Raw genomic sequence first — 23339 nt, 5'->3', positions numbered from 1 at the left:
CTATGCTACCCAGCTCCTGGTCCAGGCCCTGGTACTCTCCCGCCTAGACTACTGCAACTCCCTCCTGGCTGGCCTCCCTGCATCCGCCACCCGTCCGCTCCAGCTCATCCAGAACTCTGCTGCCCGCCTGGTGTTCTCTCTGCCTCGCTTCGCCCACGCTACTCCACTACTCCGCTCGCTCCACTGGCTCCCGATCACCGCTCGCATCCAGTTCAAGACTCTTGTACTAGCCTACAGATGCCTTGACCAGACTGCACCCAGCTACCTCCAGGCCCTCATCTCTCCCTACACCCCCACTCGACCTCTCCGCTCCGCCTGCACTAGAAGACTAGCTCTACCTCTGCTACGCTCCCCTGCCTCCAGAGCCCGCTCCTTCTCCACCCTTGCTCCGCAGTGGTGGAATGACCTTCCTACAGATGTCAGGACTGCCCAGTCCCTGACCACATTCCGGCGCCTCCTTAAGACTCACCTCTTCAAAGAGCACCTGTAGAACTCCTCTGTTTGTATCCTGGGATGTAAATGTGCTTTATTTTGCTCTTATCTGCCCCCTATTTTACTGCATTTAATCCTGTACTTCAGAATATTGTAATCTGCCAAGTGTTTAACCTGTAGTACTTTGTATTTAATCACATCCTGATGTAACTATCACTATTTAATCATATCCCGATAACTATCACTATTATCTGCTCTATTATTGAATTGTGTTTTGTCACACTTGTACTTTGCTTGAACAAAAGTTATTGTATTTCTTGCTTTTATTGTATTACTTGTATTGTAACACTTGAAATGTATTTGCTTACGATTGTAAGTCGCCCTGGATAAGGGCGTCTGCTAAGAAATAAATAATATATATATATATATATATATATATATATATATATATATATATATATATATATATATATATATATATATATATATATTACGTCAATAATATTAGGGACCAGGGACCAGAGACAGCACAGTAAAATCAGAAGGTGAAACTATATTAAATGCGCCTCCTTCTTTGTTCCCCACTTACACGTGTATGTATTATTTATGAAAATAGAGAGATAGTGCAACCACTATAGTTATTTTCAACGTAGGAAGTACATGACTCAGAAGTCCAGCAATGTTGTCTGCTCAGCTGGGTGGCAGTCATGTGACTAGACACGTGAACAGAGTTTTTTCGCAATGGCTTTCTGCAGCTAAGAATGCTCGGTTGTTTTTTGTTTGTGAAACACTCAAGACTCGACATTTTATTTTTATTTTTATCAAGTTATTCTAAAGTACGTTTTGCTACCTGGTTTTGAATTTGCAGGCAATATGCACTCCCTGATGGTGCGTATCCCGTCCTTCAGATTTGAGGACAGTGCCATGGAGAAAGGATATACGGTAAGGACAAAATAACAAGTCGTAAATAATATAAACGAACGTGAATGCTCTCCAATGCGGTGACACAACCAACACATTAAATTGCCCTGTGGATTTAAAGGGACTCTTGTTGGTTGTTATTTTTCAGCCACTCTTTCCTACGCTACTACCTGGGGTGTGGTGTTGTGAATAAGAATCTCGCGAGTCAGTATCTCATCAGATGCATATTCAGAATCTAATACACATTAGCAAGTTTAAATAGTAACTTCATACAGCACACTGACAGCATTAAACTACATTATAGTGTGGTGCGGTTAATATGTGTGTACTGTATACTGAGGTAAGTCTTTGTTATCTTGAGTGATTTCAACGGGATGTAATATAGTTTTAAAATATTTCAAAACCTTAAGTCTTCTAGAGAAAGTCTGTCCCTTTTGCAGAGTTCATTACATGTTTTTTTTTTTTTCACTTCTTGAAAGCAAAACCCAACCCTAAAAAGTTTAATTACACAATGTATTTTTATTCATGATTTCGCAGCATCAACAGACACTGACATAGACATTATCTTTTATGAAAGCTAGTGGGAATACCAGTCAGAATAATGTTTTGGGCAAAAATGCATCCTTGGAACCACATTTTTAATAAATGCCATTTTAATTCACTTTAAAGATGTTTCTAAGACAAGGCAACTAACAATCTGTGTTTGTTACACCACAATAGTTACTACATGTGGCAACCCTTTTACAAGTTAGCTGCTTGTATCAAGATAATTGCAGAGTTTACCAGAATGGAGAGCTTCAGGGTGGTCTAGAAATAGTTATAAGAAAAAGTATTATTTAATACCTCAGGGATAGATAAATAACATTGTACTGCATCCTTACAGATACTGTCTTTAAACATTTTACTGCTGAAAGGGAGGACATTTCGATTTTTCTTTTCCATCAGTCTTTTGGAAGGCACATTTCAAATAAGCCGATCTTTTACTTTATCAGAAGATCATATTATAAATCACACGGGAAACGGTCCTGCTGGTGTCTGTGAATGACACACAATCACCTTGGTGTGTTTCTGATAGCAGAGAGTGTTTTAATTTTTTTTTTATTTGTTTATAACCGATTCAAAAGACATCTTCTTGGGAGGTAGGTAAGAGTGGAGGTTACATAGATTAAACAAGACAAAAACGCCTTAGTCTAGACACTGCAGACGTCATAACTGAAGAGAGAGTATGATTCAATGCATTTAATATACTTTACCATATTCAGAATGTTTCAGTATTTTAAGGAATTTCACCACAGTATGGTACAGTTAATTGTCTGTGGCACAATGCCGTTAATATAATGTGCCACACGCAAGAGAACATTTAATAAGTGGAACATTTGCGGTGCTGAATGTAAATAATCTATTGTACATGCAGCCCTGAACTATGGGCCAGTAAAGACACACCCGGAAGTTTAGTATTTCTATTTTGAATTGTACAGCATCTGTAATCATGGTAATGTTAAATTACAGTACAGTAAGTACACACAAAGATTACAAATAACAATTGGGGATTCATAGTTTTTTTTAATAAGTTGTTAGCAAAAGAGGCATTCAGCTTAAATTTGTGTTCCATGTTGGGAATCATTATTTCTGGCGACAGTGATAGAATGGAGTTGCATATTGCGCTAACATTTTACCTGTATCTTGGTTTTATTTAAGTTTTCACTTTTAACATTAGCATATATATGTTTTTTTGTTTTACAGTATTTACGGGTTGGCCAGTATACCAAGGTGTTTTTGATAGGTTAGTATACAAGAGTGCCAATACTAAATGTACCTCAAGGTAGTTCAGTAATGCGTGTTTACACAAGGTATGTGTCACGCAAAGGATGAACCACACAATATGTCAAAAAAAGCGATGTCATTGTTTCCTGTACTGAAGACTATTTTGGGAACAGCTTACATAAAAACAACTTAATGGGCACAAATTTTGTGTGAATGGCAACCTATTTTTGCACAGCCATGACACTTGATTTTAGGGTGAAAACCATAAATGCCTGATATGCAGAGACAATGTATTCTGTGGTAGGAAATGACACAATAATGGGTTGGAAATAATAGGAGAGTTCAAACCTGCCAGACCCATTCAAAATAAGAGGAGTTTCATATGATTAAGCACGTCTGTGTAAAGCAACTGTAATATCCTCATTATAGTGGGTGGTAGGAGTATTAAGAATAGCTTTTTGGTTATTTCAAAATCTGTGGCAAAGAGTATTGCTTCATTGGGTGGTATTACAATATGAAAGACATGTTCGCCTATTATGGAAATTGTCACCAAGCCAAGGAACATACACAAATGATTTGTTGTATTATTTTATTTTCTTCTTCCTGCCTCTTGCATGGTGCTATACTTTCACCTGCCAGCCTAAAGTCCATCCAAGCGTCAGGCTAAGGATGCCTGTGGTTATAACGCAGGCACAAAATTGTGTAGTATGTACAGCATCGTGAGCATAGCAGCTCCGATCTTAACCATTGTAAAAAAGAGCCAGACTCGGTTACAGACCTGATATACTGTGCTAACTCATTACAACTACAAGGGTCAGTCTTTTGTCCTGCATCTCTTCCAGAACATTATGCGACAAGTTTCTCTGATGACCACACTTCAGAACGTTAGGATGTTCAACAGCAGTTACTGCACCAGGATGCATTGCTTTAATAATTTAAACCATCTATACACTGGGACTTTATTAACAGTGGAAATGGTTAACATTTTGTGGAAAAGAGGCTGCTTGGAAGAACCAATCATTACAAATAAACCGTATTCACTGTACCTGTATTACACAATATCAGCATTCAATACATACAGCAGATAGTGCTGAGACAAATATTATTTTAGATTTTAATCCTTTGCTGCCCAGTGTCCAATATATTTAACTTTTAAAAATAGGCATTAAATAGTTTTGGGAACATACTCTGGGCAGTAAAGGGTTACATTGATATTCAAATAGTCTTTCATTTTGAATCAGCTGGAAAATAAATGTTTTATTTGTACCATATTACAATAAAATAAACCTGCTACCCCATGAAATTATTTATGAAGGGAAAGGGAGTTAAAAATCTTCTGTACAGTAGAATGTGTGTTCGCATTTCCTTTGCATTTATAAATTCTGTAATATGAACGAATACAAGCATGGTTATTTGTGCCACTGAATACATTTCAAGCACTTCTGTCTGAATATTCAAATATTTGTCCCAGCACTATTTATTTATATTCAAAAGATAATGAAAATGCAACAATGGTTGGTTTACATGAAGTTTAGAAACTCAAAATTCTTTCTTCATTGTCCTGAGAATGTGACGTAGCATGCACTTTCCTCACACTTTAGCAAGTCTGCAGCTAAAGACTTTGTACGCCTATAAAGGGAGGGTAAATCGCATTCTCGTGCTAAAAAGCTGCACAATCTTTTTTTTTAGACTTTTCCATGGCAACAAGTTCAAAAGCTGTACCTTATGTTTACGAGACTTCAGCTATGAAGATCCTGTTTGTGATGCAACCTTGTGATGTAAAACTGGGATCTGTTGGAAGCGGCCCTGGCAGGCTTCTTTGACCAAATAAGGAAAAATAAAAATACAGTAAAGGGTTTAGAGAGCCATGTGACATAATTTATTCAACGTTTCAAATTATTGCCATTTGCTGGCAAATCATAAAATGATCGGGCTTTTATAGTTTAGTTGTTTTATAAAAAACATTGAAGCTACTACAAAGTAAAAAAAAGGCAGTCTTTTGCAAGGAAGGAAGGAAGGCAGGCAGAAATAAAGATAACGAAGCCCCTTGCAAAGCATAGAAAGATATGTTATCATTTTACACTAGTGTTATTTTCAGGTTTGGTGATCAGATAGCTGACTGCTTTAAGCTTAGCTTTTTCTGTCCCTTAGGAGTAAGATAAGATGCAATTTATGTTACACTAGCCTTATGTAGCATCTATCATGGGGACCTACCAAATACTAAAAAAAAAGAGATTTGTACCCCAAAATGTATTAAATTAGCACAGCTGGCAATACGTGCCAGTGGTCTTCTATATTATGGGGGCTACAGATCTCAGAACCAGGCTTTAGCGACCGTGTATAGAGTAAAATCTCTTAAACCTAATTTATTGAGCAAGATTTGTTTCACAAGAACAAAAACATGAACAAAAAAAATGTTGGTTCCACGCATTTGTTCAAAATGACAAAGATGGGGCTTACATCAGTTTTCAGATTATGTAGAGGTGAATGTGGACGAGTAGGGTAGCCTCTTGTAGATTTTTAGAACATGTACTGTACTAAACATTTTGACTGGGTAGTTTTGATATCATTAATCTAAAGTGCTGGGTTTTAGCTCAGTTCACAGACTATAAGGATCAGAATTGCTGAAGTTATGGTTCTGTAGGAAAACTTGTATGTGTTATGTATGTCTGTGTATAATATGTATGTACATATGCAGTCCAAAAATGTTTAGCAAATAATGTATGGATAGTACAAAGCGCTCTTATGGAATTAAATATATATATATATATTGTAATGCTACAGTACGTCTGGGTTTTTATTTTATTTTATTTTTTGTGGCCAAATGAGGCAGGCTGCACATGCAGGTCTTAAACAGAACCAAAAAACGTCTTGTAAACCCAGTTTAAGAAAGCTGCATGATATCAGTAGTCCTGCAAAGCCAAACTGAAACACTGACAGAAATATTTAAATATACCCTCCTGTATTTTAATATTTATTAAATCATTAGAATTTTGACGGATAATTTCTCCTCCTTCAAAGAACTAAATGTAAACCTAAATTGCCCGAAAGGTACTTCCAAAACAGTGTGTCAAAAGGTGACTTATTTTTAGTGTTCCGTGTAAACCAAGCCATTGTCAGCCTTGTTTACATTAATTAACTTGCAAATGTGTGGCACTGGCTGTATTACATCTAAATATCTTTGCCAAGTATTTTGTGCTTTCCTTTACAAAATATACACATTTATAGAGTCAGGACAGAGCATGAGATAACAAAGTGTTTGATAATGTTACTGTCTTTCAACGCGCATTGATGGATTCCTCCAAGACTCTTCTTTTTTCTTTTTTTTAAATGTTATGTGATTTTTTTGATTACCATTTATTTATTTTGTAAATTATGTGCCATGTCTACTTAACGCCATACATAGTAAATGACGTTTATTGTAGGTTACTGCTCCTTTACCTCAGTAACTGTTGCAGAAAGTGTAAGTAGAAAAAAAAAGGTATATTTAAAATTCTGTGCTGGGATTGAAAAATAAAATATCCAGGCTTCAATTTATTTACTGTGATCACTCAACCACACAGACTTGTGCCAGTATTTTCTTGTCTGTTGTGAGTCAGTAGCTTTCAAAGCATGCAGTAGTTTTACAGTACTGTAAATATGTGTCTTTTGGGTGCTGGGATTTAATAGCTTTGGGATAAAGAACAGGAAACAAAATAACATTATTTAAGCACTTAAGACCAATGAGGATTTTATAATCCTCAATTTTATAATGCCTTGTAGTGTGCTCATTTGGCTTTATTACAGTAAAGAAGCACAGAAGTAACTAAGGTGCCGTGACACAAGGCAGAGTGCTGTCTTATAACTAGATCATTAAAAAAAAAAAAAAAACAGCTGCTAAAAGCTATTGTTGATCCATCCTTTATCTGGTTTATAACGAGTGTCCTGGTTTTGGAATAACTAGCTCTCCTGACGGTGGTACAGTAGTGTTTTATTTTCCTGTAATGCATGGAGAGAAAACTGTGATAAAAATGTTGCTTCGACTGCATGGTCCTGTTTTGTTTATCATATCACCAAAGAGCAATGTTATGTTGTTTTATGGTCAAAATGCAGTGACCTTGCTTAATCACATGTACCCAAAGCCCATAGATAAGGGGAGCAAAGTAATAGAGTACAATGAAAACGGTGTACAGTAATTATTTGTGCCTTGTCAGGAGAAGGCCTCTGGGCCCCAAGTGATTTCAAATCTGGGAACTCTTTACACTGCTACAAACGAACCCTTGCCAACATCAAACAAATATCGCCCGGCTTCTGCGACAGTGCTGAAATTGCATCAGTTTGTCATGCACAGGGCATGCCAGCCTCCCACGATATAATTTGTTTGCAAATGTGGGCCCTGCCTTGAAGCCCCAAGACACTTTCTGTGGTATCAAACTGATGCCCTGTAATTTGTCATTTCTTTGGAGCTATCCGTGTGCAGTAATTTTAATAGTTTCTGATGTGGGTTTTTTTTTGGTTTCTACTAAGGAAGCTAGGCATGTAGGTGGTGTCAGTTATACTGAAGTAGCGTACAGTTTGATGACATTGTCAGCACTCTTAATAACTATGCATGTCTCTTTAGTTAAAAATGCTATGCCTGATTTCCATAACACGAGAGTAGATGTTAAAACTTCATGCTGATTTGAACTTGGCTCTCGCCAACATAAGCACCAACTCAGACGTAGCTTTACAGTAAACTAATGTGATCCATATGTGTCTCCATCCATTTACGTTTCCTTCCATATGATGATGTAGATATCCTTCTGTCTGGTGTTAATGGCTGAAGTGTAATGCTGGCTCCAGGGATCAGCTTATTTTGTCTCCCTGGCGCATCAGCACACACAACGGCAGCGATGCTGGCTCCGGGGATCAACCACAGTGCGGCCTCCCCAGCGCATCAGCATGACAACCGTCTGGACTGAGCTAAGTAGGGTACATCTGTGGGGTCTTCAAGTGGGCACCTTCCATCCTCAGTGTTTCGTCGACTAGCCCACGACACCTCAAGAGGGCACGACGGTGATTCTGGCGTCCCAGAATCACCCCCCTCCGTCCCCCACTCAACTCAGCCCAGCTTACTTATCTGTACATCAGCGTTTCTTTCTTTCTATTGTGCTTGAGATCCCCAGCCAGAATCTTTCCGTCTCAACCACAGCCAGTTGCTGCTCCTCTCTGCTGCTTCAGATAAGTTCTTCAATGTGCGACGCAACTCTTGGCCACTGAATCCGACGTCTCTGAGAAACCGGGTTGTAGAGTGTGCCACAAATCCTCGACAACCCACTTCCACTGGGTAAACCCGGACTCTCCATCCTCGCTGTTCCGCTTCAGTGGCTAGTTGAGCATACCGCAGTTTCTTCCTCTCATACGCCTCATCTACAGCATCCTCCCATGGCACTGTTAACTCTACCAGGTGAACAAGGTGTGCTGATCCAGACCACAAGACAATATCTGGTCGAAGGTTAGTGGTGGCAATCTCAGGTGGAAAAATAAGCCGTTGACCAACATCTGCCAGCATTTTCCAGTCTCTAGCAGCTTCCAGTTGTCCTGGGCGAGGATTGGTTTTAACACCTTTTCTTGGTGGTTGCTCTCCTGGGCGGAGGAATGTTGTCTTTTGTGTGTAATGTTTTGATGGAACAGGTGGCAACTTATTGGTCATGTTACGCTTGTCTTCCAATGCTAAGGCCAAACATCGCAGCACCTGGTCATGGCGCCAAGTAAACCGTCCTTGGCTAAGAGCCACCTTACATCCTGTCAAAATGTGCCTTAATGTTGCAGGTGATGAACACAAAGGACATGAGGGATCCTCTCCTACCTTGAGGTTTAGGTTCTGTGGTGATGGGAGAACATCATATGTTGACCTGATGAGGAAACTGATCCTGCTCTGTTCCATTGACCAATTTGCCCAATAACCGATTATGTGCAGGCTACTGTTGTAGTCATGGTTGTGAAAAATACTGTTACAGTAGACTAGAACACAAATGCATATTTTAAAGGTCGGATTTGATGGTAAACCAATACAGCAGTCCTTAATGCATACTACACTGTGAAAATATAGATTTATTAAAATTGAAATAAAGTAAAGAGAAGAACTTGATTGTTAAATTAAAAATATATATATATCTATCCTATATTAAATGAATTGTAATATGTGTATAGTGTATCATAACTTGCTTTTATTGTCCGGTTTCTCTCCCCAGTAGAGGCTAGAATTAAACATTTTCAAAGTGATGTTGGTAGCAGGGTTAGAATAGAGCCAGGGCCTTTGGATTATGAAGATGTGGAAAAGAAAGGTATACTGTATGAATTTAGGTATATACCTCGGCTTATTCTTGAGAATGTATCCTTTTTTTGTTTACTAGTTTTGGGACATTTTACTCTTAAATGTGGACCCACAAGGAGGTACTGTTTTTATAAAACACATAAACAGTTGACAAAGCATAACTTTACATTCGACCTGGGGTCAATTAAAGTTATGATTACAATTACAGCAGCATTGTTTGCTGAAATTGCAGTTACAGTACTATTTTGTTCAATTACAGTTAGAATTGTGCTGCAGTGATTACAATTATACACAAATATACAGAAACATACCATATAACTGTTATTCGTGTCGTTCGGCAAAATGATGTCGCTATGCGGTGGATCACACGTTTATAAAATTATGAAATGCTGAATAAATAAGTGACAGATGTCTAACTGAAAAAGGTTCAGCTACAGTTATAATGAGATTGTCATTGCTTTTCATTACAAATTACACCATTACAATTGTAGTGGACCCCAGATCTGCTTTACATTGTATTTGATTATATATCTAATTATTTGACTGCTACAGTAATATATTTTATTCATACAGGTTCACATGTGGCAGCAAACATTGTCATAGTAGACACTGTACAAGATATTTAAAAAAGGGAACAGCATACAGGTTCTCATGCAACTTCATAAAGTCCCATAGGAAGATAATCTTGCAGATTCTAAACTGCTGTTTGCATTTTTTTTCTTTTTACAAATCCCCTATTTAATTAATGAATCCTGTAATGTGATCAAGCCTCCAAAATAGATTTTCTGAATTTTGCTGACAACAATTGATTTCTGTGAAGTGGTTTATTTTGCAAATTCTATCAGGTGGCTGTTTGGAAATATATTGGTAATCTGCTGTTGAAACTGTCAAAAAGGCTGACACTCTCATGTTATTTACACTGCAGCTGACTTTTTCAAGCTAGCAAAGCATTTTGCAAAGGAAAGGCAGTTTCAAAAGCTGTAAACTATTCTGAAACACAACTGGGGGGGTGGAGCAGACTGCAATTGCAAGACACCAAACCCACAGAAATACATTGCTTTCCCGTCTGCCTTTCAAATTAATACAATTTTTAGATCCAATTTTACACAAGGTATTGTACTTACTACCTATAGTGAACTTCTGTATAGTGTTAAGGACACCAAACCCAAACACTAAACTGTACTTACTGTTCTAACTAACATATTGGTAAAATAGTATTTTTTAAAACAATAACTAAAGGATAATGCAGGTTAACGTTGATGTATGCAGCACTTCAGATAAGCTGCGTAGTGTGTATTTTATGCATTGAAACAAATATTAAAGTATCATATTTAAATGTGTAATTAATATGTATCTCAATTTTGCTGTACAGCTTGAGTTTGTAAGTTATCAAGCTTCTTGTACTTCGTTGGTTCCCAGCATCCAGTGGTCAGTTGTGAATATACGGCATGCGGTAACTAGAGACAGCTAATTGCAGCCTGCCTGGGAATTGCCAGAAACACATGACCAATAAGTCCAGGTTTTCAATGTAAAAAAGGATTTCTTAGCACCATCTTAGTTCCCCTCAACCTAACCTACTAATTTACCTACCTGTCAACCGAATTTTTGTGAGGTTAATCGATATAATATAAATGCAATATTCTGTATTTGAAGAGAGACGGGATGCTTTATATTGCTATAGCAAGGCAATCAATAAAAATACAATATTATCGTTTCTTTATTTGCATTAGTATCGGTACAGTTTAAAAAATATAAAGTATATTCCATCTGCAGCGTTGGATGTTCTGTTTCTGTGTTTCACAGCCACATTGTGGTCAATAAAATTAATAAGAATAACGTTTGGTTTTGTTTTTATTGTAAGTGTGTTTTTGTACAGTTGTTTAAAGTAACATTACAGTTAAAATGTAAGGGTGTAGTTTAATGTACATTTTTATTGAAAGTACTCATCGCTTCAAAGCAATGTTGCATTTTACTCACCAAAATACATTTTACTCACATAATGTCTAAATTGGAGAGTAAATGACTCAAAGCCTTATCTGGAGGAATGGCTGTAAGTCTGAGATTAATCTGAGGTGGCTTCAAACAGTTGTCCCCTGGTACCATAGAGTGCAACCTTTGGTTCCAGTTCCTGATTTGTCATTTAGCATGAAAAGAGCCAAATTTCTGTATGACTCTTGTTTTTCCTTGTAGCTTACAGTACATTCTAAGAAGATACCACAGTTGCCTCAGGAGGCCACAGTGCCTGCGTTAGTGTTCTCTACCGACAGATAAAGCTCTATGATCTGCAGTTCTCGTACATTTGGTTTCTCTCTTATCATACCAGCAAAAAGTGCTCTCTTTTGTTCCTCGTTAGATTTCTGTTCCTGAAACAATGCAAGATAATTTCCCCTTTGCCTTTATGCATCTTAACCCTAATTTAACAGACGCCTTGCAGGAGCACCAAGCTATTTCAACATCAGCGCTTTTCTCTTTATGGGTCATGTGGTATGATAAGAAAACAATGGGTACAGGCTGATATGAAAATCTGATGACTCATTGTATTTTATCACAATATTGTGCACGTCTGATTAAGTACAAAAGACAATTTCATCTTTTTGCGTGACTTTTTATATTGTGTTATCTGCACCATTAAATGTGAAGGCCATTTCTTGCTGCTGCACCAGTGAACTGTTCTGCTGTATCCTATTTCATTTTGTAAGTACAACCAGAACCTCTATTCAGTTTTATGGAGAACAGTCCTTGTTCTAATAAGAGTACTGTAACTGCACCAGATTGCAAATTCAAAGGTAATCCTTTCACATAGCTTTTAATGGGTTGACAGGTTTCTTTTATTTTTTACATTGTCAAATTCTACTGCAGGCAAAAGCAAAATCATTTGATTTCTGGATTTTTTTTTTATATATATAAATGGAAAATCCTATCCTAAATATTTTCTATTTCATGTTCAATTAAACAAAACTTGTGTTACAGTTTCATTGCAGTTCGACACACATTTGCTCTTCTGAATATAAAGGTGTATTACACTGTAACAGACAACCACACATTCATATCCACCTTGTATAGCTAGTCCATCAAACAACTACAGTATGTTTAAAGAAGGGTTTATTATTAGCATCAGCTAGACGAGCGCTATGGGGAACAAAACTACAGTATTACGATTAGGAGAAGATTTTGGCAATGGTGTGACAACAGAGTGTTTTAATCATGCATCCCCATCTACATCTCCTTATCTTCTATCTCTATGAATGTACTGCAGTGTTTATTATAGCCACAGTATGAATGTAACACCATAGTCCTACTTTACTACTGTATACCCTTATCAAATAATATTATGTACTGTATCCAGCAGACTGTACTGTATGACTTTGTCTCTAGTTTCGACCACCAGGTGTCACTGTATGAACTGGCTCTGATTCAATCTTTCTCCTGTGCATGGTGTTCCAATGCTCCTGGCCCATTGTAGGGTGTACTGTGGCGATACATCCGATTTAAGACCCTCAGCAAGGCATGAGAAACATAAAATCACTGTAAAAATGGTGATACTGTAAAATACTGTCGAACGTGTAATGATGTTTACTTCAGAGGTGTCTTCAATGGTGTACTATGAACACCTATACTGTAGAAATGCAAAATTACATGTTCTTGGAATATGAAGTCATTTTCTGACTGGGTGTCTCTTTTGCTCACCTGGCAAAGTTTTAAGTATATTCATATTTATTATTTGTTATTTTTATTGTTATTCATTATATTTTGTGTTTATTATACATTTCTTTGCATGTTACGTACTGTATTGTCTGAAAAGTCTCATTAAAACATGTAGTGCATACATGCACTTTTGTTACAGTAGACACTGTAGGTCTCTAAAGTGTCATCATATAAACAAAAAAGCAATATAACCCAAAGTAGAGGGCTTTATCTTCTGGTAAGGCCCGTCTTGTGCTGTTAAATATCCAGAGGGTTTGTTGTTTTTATGATTTTATGCAGCACTATTTTTTCTTGCTAATGAATGCAAACGTTTTCCTCAATATTCCATGAGTTTGCTCAGAATTCCATGTTGGTAGCTTCAAGCTCGTACACAAAAGCTAACTTGGTTTGTGAACAATTTGTAAAACATTTAAATAAATAAAAGTACCTGTAACTTTAAGGATTTGAGTGCAGTTTTGTGTATTTTGTAAATTTCAGTATTTAAGTTACTTTTAAGTTTTTTAGGTGAAAGGAAATCTCTGATCCATTTTCTGATAAAGTGCACTCTGTTTAAGAATCACTGATATAAGAATCAACCGCATATAGTGATCAAAACCACTGGGCCAAAATCATTCCTATACTAACCAGTGTAAAATATTCTGCTTGTAAGAATAATTTCGGGGCAAACAGACTACATGTAATATGGTACTTGATCAAGTGCAATGACGTGTACAGCCAATAAAAGCTGTTTTTGGATTTGAATTTGATCACATCTTGCGTGATTAGGCACGTACACAGCGTGGATCGTGCAGTGATGCAGGAAACACTGCATTGTTTGTAATCAGACAGTGACTGCGCCCCTGCATTGTGGAGGTATATATTTTTTTGTGTTCTCTGTTAGTGAAAATTTGTTTCAATAAACTGAATACACATTCATTGAATACATACCGAGTACAGCAGTGTTATTGTGTGATATGCATGTAGAGGGAGAGGGATTGTGGTGAGGGGGGGGGGGGGGGGGGCGCGATTGCAGTGCTCTGCATCTCCGCTTAGTGAAAAACTGAGATTTGCATCCCAACAGTAAAATACTGTACTGTAATGTCATTTTAATTAATAATCGTGATCATCTAACAAGCTACTTGCCCACAAGGACTTGTTTTGATGCATTGTCCTCAGTGAGTGAGCACCATTGACATTTGTATACTGTATTTAAACTGCTGACACGTGGAGGTGCTTTTGCTAATTGTAATGTGACGTGACCGAGGGCAGTGTAAATGATCAGGCTGTTTTTATTTTTCTTACAGTGCGGTGGGGAAACAACCGCTAATAAAACAAACAAACAAAATAAACCTTGCTTTCAGTTGGAGAACTAACTAAACAATGCTTTATGTGGTCCCTGTGCATACATGCGGGAACTCATGACATCTAGTGGTCAACCCATTACACTGCAGGGAACAAAGCTTTCATTCTCAACAACAGTAATCATGTTGGGCTGCTTTTAAGAATCAACCGCTTATAAAAATCAAATCATCCGGGACAGACGTGATTCTTATAAATGGAGTGCACTATAAAATATAATTATGTATTTATATCATTTAAGACTTGCTACATGAAAGAAATGTATACAGTATCATCATTAGAAGGCTTTTTTTCATTTTTATTTTGTATTTCCCTGACTTTTCTGCATCAGGTCCAGTTGTAATCAAATCTATCAGTGGAAGTTACTTAAAATTGTCTTGAGTGGTCCTGCTTAATTGACAGTGTCCTTGTAATTCAGGGCTTCCAGTTGTTTTCGATCCCTTTTAACACAGAAAGGTCAGAAATGTAATGAAAATGAGTCCAATTGAAAAAAAGGGATTCGTTGGCAGTTTCAAAAACCGTTGGCTACCATTATTCCATTGCATTAACTGGCTGGCCACCAATGCCAATGTCTGGTAAATGTATTGTGACACCCTTGCGCTTTAGTATGCAAGTGATTAGGAACGGGTAAGGTTAGTAGTTAATAGATCTTATGTGCAAGGGAACTGCTCTCATCACCACATAGACAAACCAATCAGGAGGTCTTTAAAATGATATAAATACAAGTGGCATGATATAATGAAGTTGTGTTCCTTAAAGCACTTGGGTACAGCAAAGCATAATGTCATCACCTGTCTGTTACTGCCTCCCTCAGATATAACCTTGTCTGCTCCCTTGAATAGTTTTGCTGTGATCAATAAGCAGTTTTCTATGGCCTTTCACTGCTGTCAGGTGTCATTGAGTGATGTAAATTCACGTCCGAAACTAGCTTGACAGCGTACCCACCGCTCCTCCCCCAAAAAATAAAGAAATCACTAAAACTGATATGTTTGACAACAGATATTATATTTTAACATTTTGCATTTTAAAGTAAGTATTTTAAAAAGATAAAGTATTGCTGACCTTCATATTTTATTGTGGCATCTGCCAAAATAAGGAGGTGTCACAAGGTATTGGAAGTGGAAACCCAATGATTTCTGCTCCCTCTGTTTTCTAATGTACCTTACAATAGCCATCATCTTGTGCTACAGTACCCGACATCTAACCATGGATACACACCTGATATACTGCACTCTGTGTGTGTGTGTGTGTGTGTGTGTGTGTGTGTGTGTGTGTGTGTGCGCGTTTCAAAGCCTACAGTATTTATTCATCATATTTCAATGACCAGCTTGTAGCAGTGATGTAATAACATCTTTGCCAAGCTTTGAATCCAAAGCTCCCCACAGCAATGTTTAATTTGTAAAGTAAAATGTTTAATTTGTAAAGTAAAAATTAAAATGAAGTTTAATTAACTTTAATATTTGCATCACTGCAAAACTGGTTTATTATGTTAGTAGCCTGAGGCATTCTGGATATTTAGAGGGTCATTTGGTGACATCACCACTACACCTGCCGGGAGAAATTGGCATAAAGAAACCCCACGTATACATTACTGGGTTTAATAAATGTTGTATACTACTACGTATACAACATTTATTAAACCCAGTAATGTATACGTATCCTTAACAATAAGATTGTTAAGGATATTGACTAAATCTTGCTGATGCAATTGTGTAAATGCTGATTTTTTTTATTTTTTTTATTTTTATTAGGTTTACAAGTTGTAATTTAATCAGTACTGTAATGGGTAACAAATGCCTATTGTAATTCATAGGAATGTATAATTTTGTTCTGGGTTTTTTAAAAATAAAAGCACTTAAAATAATAGCTTTAAAACTTGTTAAAATATGCAGTATAAGAACTGAGTACTCCCCTTACTCTCCTGACACCTCCCCAATACACTGCTGTCTTCCCATACACAGAAACAATGATCAATTTAACACTGAGGTTTGTACGAAAGTTGGGGAGCACCTGATCTCAAACTTGGTTCTTTGTATGTTTTTGTTCCAGTTGATGCAGTGCAGAGGTGGAGATGATCTGCAGATAGTAAAATTCTCAAAATACAAAAAGTGAACGACTAGAGAAGATAATTTCTACATTGGAGAATCAAGCTAGTCTTGGAAATACATTACATGATGATGATGATGATGATGATGTGGAAAGATCAGCTCCAGTAAGAGAAATGCCTGGAGCTACAGTAGTAGACAAGTTCTTTACTATGTTCAATTTAATCTTTTATCTCCGTTTGGTGGTTTTGCACTTGTATAGCCAGGTTTTATACATTCCACTATAGCTTATAATATTTAATATGACGCTCTGTATACATTTACTGTATCACCCACTGAGAAATAGCACAGATCAAATCAACCAAAGTATACCAAAACAAGTATCTGTATACAGTCAAGTGGTATTCACATGAGACACATTGTATCTTACTGAACTGAGTAATTCTGTATTACAAATATAGAAAATAAACTCTGAGGTACAATATACAATTTCTGTCTGGCGTTTAACTTGTTGGAACTCTGCAGTTTCAGATTCACTTAAGGTTAAGTTTCATGTCCGTGACCTGCTTTCTTTTTAATAATGTCCACCCATGTGCTGGCAAAACCGCAAACTGAAATTGGACGTACAGTATCTTGTATGCTTTAGTAGTACCTCTTCATGTTCATCCCTCTATGTCCTCCATGTTTACTTTCTGCCTTGCCTGTTAGTAATTTATGAACATATTTATGTGGGCATAACAGAAAGTATACATTATTTGAGATTAGGTTCACCCCCCTTCTGGTATCCTGGTTAAAAAAAGATTTCATTATCTTGGCTTCACTAAAAATAGCATAATATGATGAATAGCAAGGGGAAGCAGTAAAGTACTACCTTATACACCACAATAAAATCAGCACTTTTCACTCACTGAACGAACCTAAGCAGCTGAACTTGTAACCATGATTTTGCATCATAGACAGAATAGCCCATCTTAGAAAGTTTAAGTCTGGACTCTGGGGCACAATCTATTAAAGTACAAAAGGTGTTGAATACTAAACGTATCACATGCTACCTTTTGAAATACCTCCTATGTATATACAACACTAGCTAATTTTTTTTCTTGCCTCTCTGCCACATTTTATATGCATGTTCTCTTGGAAACAGGCAATTGTGAGGCTTCCTGCCTATTTACTACCTTTGTGTCCTCCAAAAGATGTGTCTCTCACTCAGTCTTGGCACGTTCTCGCATCTCCTGTTCATTAGTCTGCCATTCTGAACCATTACAGTAGATCCCTTCCTGCTGCTGCACATTAAAGTTCGCTTGCCTGTGCATTATACAACAGTGCGTGTGAAAATGGATGCTGTATGTAGTTATTCATGCTGATGTGTTATTTAAAGACTAGTTTTAACAAGGGCATGAAATCTGAAAATCTGATTTACAAAGTATATACACAGTAGTAACCTACAGTAAGAATATTGCTTTTAAGAAGTTTTAGCAATTAGGCCTACCTTTGATTTGCAGTGATATAAAGCAGCACTGACCTACAATAAAGTTACCTTGATATTTAAAGAACAGAAAAGGCATGTCTCACTTGGTACTGTAAAGTAGGACGTTGCACAACTCTTGTCAGCCAATTACTGTAAAAGAGAGCCAGAGGCCAAGATGCTGACACCCTCATTTCAGATTTGTTGGTCTAGTGCCATCTACATAGAGAATATATTTTTTAATCTTGGTAGAACTGTAGGTTTGGATCACACTGTATATCATAAAGTATATCATAAACCAGCCATTAAAAACGCTGAATAAATTCAAGTGAATTACAGTATGGATAGGCAGCAGAGTGATACGAAATAGATTGATGATGAGAGATTAGAGATGAACCCAGACAGCTTTTTTTTTTCTCCCTACAAACAACGTACTGTATCAGGATTGTTTCATTCTTTCTTTGTGTCCCAAAGCAACTTCTTACCGCTTATTAAGATTTCAAAGATACAAACCAGTAGTTCAGTAATTGCTTTCTTGAATCTGCCTTTAATAATTACACTTAGTAAAGCGGTACTGAAAATTAGAAAGGCAGAGACTAATGGAAAACTACATTTTTCACTGAATTAGAAAGCAAGACGATCCATATATTGACAACATTTCAAGTTGAACGAGAGCGGGAAAACTGTTTTGGACTGTCCATGAGAGGGAGGCAAACGCAGGCCTGATGCACAGTGGCACATACCTTTATGAAAGAGGGAAAGCTATGCAAGGCTTCATAGAGGAGATGACTTGCAAAGATCACTGAGAAACTCACGTAGCAGAGACTTGTTAGTGGCAAGAAACATTCTGTGAGCCAGGAAGTAAAGGGAGGTTGAAAATGGCTATTTATGTCAATGAAGTTGAAATATCCAAACAAGAGAAAAACAACTATAAGTGCCTGGCTTAACCTTGTAGCAGGCACCTCTTTAAAAGAACTATTTAGAGCTCAATTTAAAAATAAATAAATAAATAAAATAATAAAAACATCAAGGTGAAATATACAGTACAAAACACAGGGCATAAGCTGTGTTAAGAATGTTTATATTCTGTTCTAGCAACAGAATATAAACTTATCGATTTCTTTATTTTTAAATGTGCACGGATTCCCAATATTTAATATAATATTGAAAATCACATGCAGTAATGTTTTATGGGTATCTTATGTCAAGTTAAAGCAACTTGTAGACATTCTAACTATGGTTTTTAGTATACGCAACAGTATATACGAAGCAGATGTCACTATACTTCAGGCCTGTCTTGAAAAATTTAAAATCAACAATAAAGGAATGACATTGATGAAAGCTGCATCATCTTATTCAACGAAAACAACTTCATGTAAATATACTGTATATAAAAAAAGGAAAGTGGTGCATACTTTTGCAAGTCGACATCTTTTGTTGAAACCGGTGTTCATCTGTTGAAGCAAAGGTACAAATTACCTGATTATGATATATCATGTATCTGAGAAAGTCTCTTTGTTCGGGGGAAAAAAATCAATACGAAACCTCTTGGAACAGCTCTTTTTCCCTTTTAAATGTCCAGGTAAGAAGGGTCTGGAAGTGCTGATTCCACATTTAGAACGACAGTGATTCATACCGTAGTGCTGTCCACTTAGGCCTCCAACATACCTCAGGGTCTCTCGCTGACATTTCATGTGCAACTTTGGGAAAGGTTAGGGGATCTGGTTCCTGGATATACGATGGGAACAAGGGAGGAGCATTGATGCTTGTGTATTTTTAGAGAAATTGAACATCAGAGAGTTTTTGCTGTAACTCTGTGGGGTGTAATTGTATTGAACTATTTTAAGTTCTACTTTAGGTATATGTAGACTGATATATATATATATATATATTTTTGCAGGGGGGTGATTAGGCAACAAATGTAAATACTATACACACAAACACACACACACACACACACACACACCCAGTGGTTTGCAGAAGTATTCAGCCCCTACCAATAATGTCACATTTTGTTGAATTACAAATAATGTATGCACAGTTTTTCAAACAAACTTTTTTTATTCAAAGCTGTAGTGGTGAATCAATTGGATTCAAGTCAGGACTTTGACGGGGCCACTCAAGAACATTAATTCTCTTCTTGTTCAACCACTCCAGTGTGGCTTTGGCTTTGTGCTTCGGGTCATTGTCCTGCTGAAATGTGAATTTCCTCCCCAGTTTCAGAGCCTTGGCTGACTCAAACAGGTTTTCATCAAAGATTCGCCTGTACTTAGCTTCCCAGTCCCTGCTGAAAAGAAGCATCCCCATAACATGATGCTGCCACCACCATGCTTGACAGTTAGGATGGTGTTGACTGAGTGATATGCAGTGTTGGGCTTGTGCCAGACATAACGCTTGGAATTTAGACAGAAAAGTTCAATTTTTGTCTCGTCTGACCACAAAACCTTTTTCCGCATGTCTGCAGTATCATCTACATGCTTTTTTTTCGCAAACTCCATACGTGCTTTAAGATTAGAATCCCATCTCAGACACAGATCTCTCAAGGTCATTGTTGGCTTCAGATTGACGTCCCAAACCAGTTTCCTGCTTGCCCGGCTGCTCAGTTTGGGAGGGTGACCTGATCTCGGAAGTGTCTGGGTGGTATGATGCATCTTCCACTTCTTAATGATGGACTTCACTGTGCTGAGAGGGATAATCAGCGCCTTTGAAATTTTCTTGTACCTTTCTCCTACTCTCTGCCTCTGCCACGTTATCCCTGACTTGTTTTGATGGTTGCTTTGTTGGATCACTATGTGAGTTGCAGCTTGAAAGTCTTTATATACCTGAGGGAAATTATCTACAAGTTAAACCACTTTGAGTACACACAGGCTGAAACCATTTCACTAATTTTGTGACCTTTCAAACAAATCATTTGCACCTGAGCTGATGTAGGGCTGCAGTAGCAATGGGGTTGAATACTTATGCAACTGAGATTAATCTGTTTTTCTCTGCAAATCTTACTTATTTATACTCTCTATGCATTTTTTTTGTTTTGTTTTTTTTTTGCCTCGATTTAGGACCCCCTAATTTGTGAAGACCAATAGATTTGAATGAAACTGGTAGACAAAAGAAAGTCAGTATTACTACAGTATATGCTGTATCAGATTTTGTCCCTAATTTAGTCTCTAGACTAACATGTTTTTGATTTAAAATACCTGTCTCCCTCAAAGCATTGCTGTTTCAAAGTTATCTCCTGCCCTAAAATATTCCATGTACTGCAGTACTATATATAATACACACACACACACACAGGGGTGTGCAATTCATATCGCCCGACGCCTGGGACAACAAGATTTGTGTGAGGGACAACAGGTTTTACCGTTATACTTTGCTCGGCAGACAAGTACTTTTTTCCTTCTTTTGTCAAAATGTTATGTTGCTAGAAAAACTTCTGGAGATTTCTAGGGAGTCACTCAAGGTCCTGAAAAGTCTCGCACATACAAACTAGAATTCTAAAAAACAATGTGCAACTCTAAACCTCAAAGCAAAACTATATACAGGAGTAAACAAATACACATATCCTTTTAATTCACAAACCCTCAGTCACACACAGTAACAAACATAACAATACTATTACATTGCATTTGTCTACAGTAGGATCCCAGTAAAGTTTAACTGCCAGCTCTAGGAAGAATATTTAACATAATAAAAATTACAAAAACCTTTAAACTGTTTTATATTTAACGGTTTAGCAATTATTATAATTTTTTTTTTAAGCTACTTAATTGGGTGGTTGGCAGTAGGTTTGTAAAGCTGTAAATTGACTTAATTATTTTTAATGCAACTTTGCGCTGTGAGACCGACAGCACAGCCCACTGAAACGCCCACAAAATAAAATTATTTCTCTTTATCCAATGGCCATATAAGAAACCAAAACGTATTAAGCAAGCGTCATCACCGTTCTTCTGGGTAATGAAGTTTAGTAACCAATACTTTAACCCTTCCGCTCCGGTGAACATTCTACCTGTTTGAGGTCTGACTGACATAACATGACTTTCGGCTTGTGTATCAAGACAAATATCCACCAAATGTTTATATTATTATACCTTTCTAAGCAGCTGAGAATCTGAAGATTATTAAGAGAATAACGTCTTCACTCTATGATGGAATATACCCTATGATTACCTAGTTATGAAAATAAAAATTAAGTTTTAAAATGTACTTACTTTTTTTTTAGTTTTTTTTTTTTTTTTTTTAAGAAATGTCTCCATAAGTGTAATTTAGTGATCTCCTACCTAAAAACTGTTAAAGTATCAGTGGTAGCCACAACTCTGAGGAAGTAGAATCAGAAAGAATTTTGTCTGGTCTGGTTTTCATTTTACACCAGATTGTTTGACAGGTGCGTAATGTGAAAAAGTTCACCATCAGGTAGATCTGTCAACACATCAACAGCTGCTGTAAAACAAAATTAGATGGGCTCAGTTCTGGCAAGTCTGTTTGGACTGAATTACGTTTTCTTTATTTGATTTCATGAAGCAAAAATTATGCATGCAATAAGGCCTGACAGGGTGTCCATATACATCAAATACACGGACACCTTGTGGGGTTGTGCGGCACGAGATGAAGTCGAGTGCCTCCAACCCCTGAGAAGTTCGTAAATTCGTTGTAGACGGACACCCTGAAGGGCAGCTTCATGCCCGCCTCTTATTATTAGCAAAGTACCCAGTGGTCAATGGTTGTTTTTTCGGTTTTCACTATTCCAGTAGATGGAGAGCAGAGGAACAAAATGAGGTGTCTCTTGTAGTTCTAACTCGAACAGAGGCTGAGATTTAATTCAGATGTAAGGGAGGTACCTCACGCTGCTGCCCTGGGAAGTGCTGTCTGTCTCGGGCAAACATCTCCCGAGGAGTCGGCAGTTGCTGTCCACAATCTTTTTTTGCCAGAGTACTTATTTTTTCGCGATAACGAAAGAACCTCATGAAAGTAGATGCCCATCATGACAAAATTAATTATTCTAAATTCCTTTTTCGCCAGAGTACTTCTATTTTGGCCAGAACAGCTCCTTTTATCATGAAAACAATTCCTTTTTCGTCGGACAAGTGGCAAAAAAAGATTTTAAAAGATAAAATAAGCACATTTCCCACTCACAAAATGAAAAGACAATGTTACAGTCAATCTTATGGAGTCCCAATAATATACAGACATGTCATAGTTTACAAAAAGATATATGATTTTCAGGCAGTTAAGTTTTTTTTTTCTTTAAACTGAAAAAAGAAATGTCCATCTCACGAACAGATTTTTTTTCTGACAAAAGTAGATTAGACCCCACAAGAGAGGATATTTTTCTGTGATGCTAATTCCTTTTTTGAAATCAAACATCTAATTGCAAGGGCTG

The 23339-nt window shown here is 37.2% G+C and overlaps 1 protein-coding gene across 2 annotated transcripts in view; it reads left to right on the top strand.

Annotated features, from left to right (window-relative positions):
• The first annotated feature begins 1112 nt into the window (after positions 1-1112).
• LOC117408335 (sorting nexin-24) overlaps positions 1113-23339 on the top strand; it is a 44808-nt gene continuing 22581 nt past the window's right edge. The window contains exon 1 of one of the 2 annotated variants that reach the window (XM_034013248.3): positions 1113-1374. In XM_034013248.3, the coding sequence (XP_033869139.1) occupies positions 1306-1374 (69 nt within the window). In that variant the 5' untranslated portion in view covers positions 1113-1305. Of the gene's footprint in view, positions 1375-1621; positions 1694-23339 lie in introns of those variants that run through there. The other variant, XM_059022476.1, reaches the window with a different exon arrangement.

The sequence above is a fragment of the Acipenser ruthenus genome, chromosome 1 (genome assembly GCF_902713425.1).
Source record: "Acipenser ruthenus chromosome 1, fAciRut3.2 maternal haplotype, whole genome shotgun sequence".
Lineage (NCBI taxonomy): Eukaryota > Metazoa > Chordata > Actinopteri > Acipenseriformes > Acipenseridae > Acipenser > Acipenser ruthenus.
The sequence above is the reverse complement of the archived record's forward strand: the minus strand, read 5'-3'. Positions and strand labels throughout refer to the sequence as shown.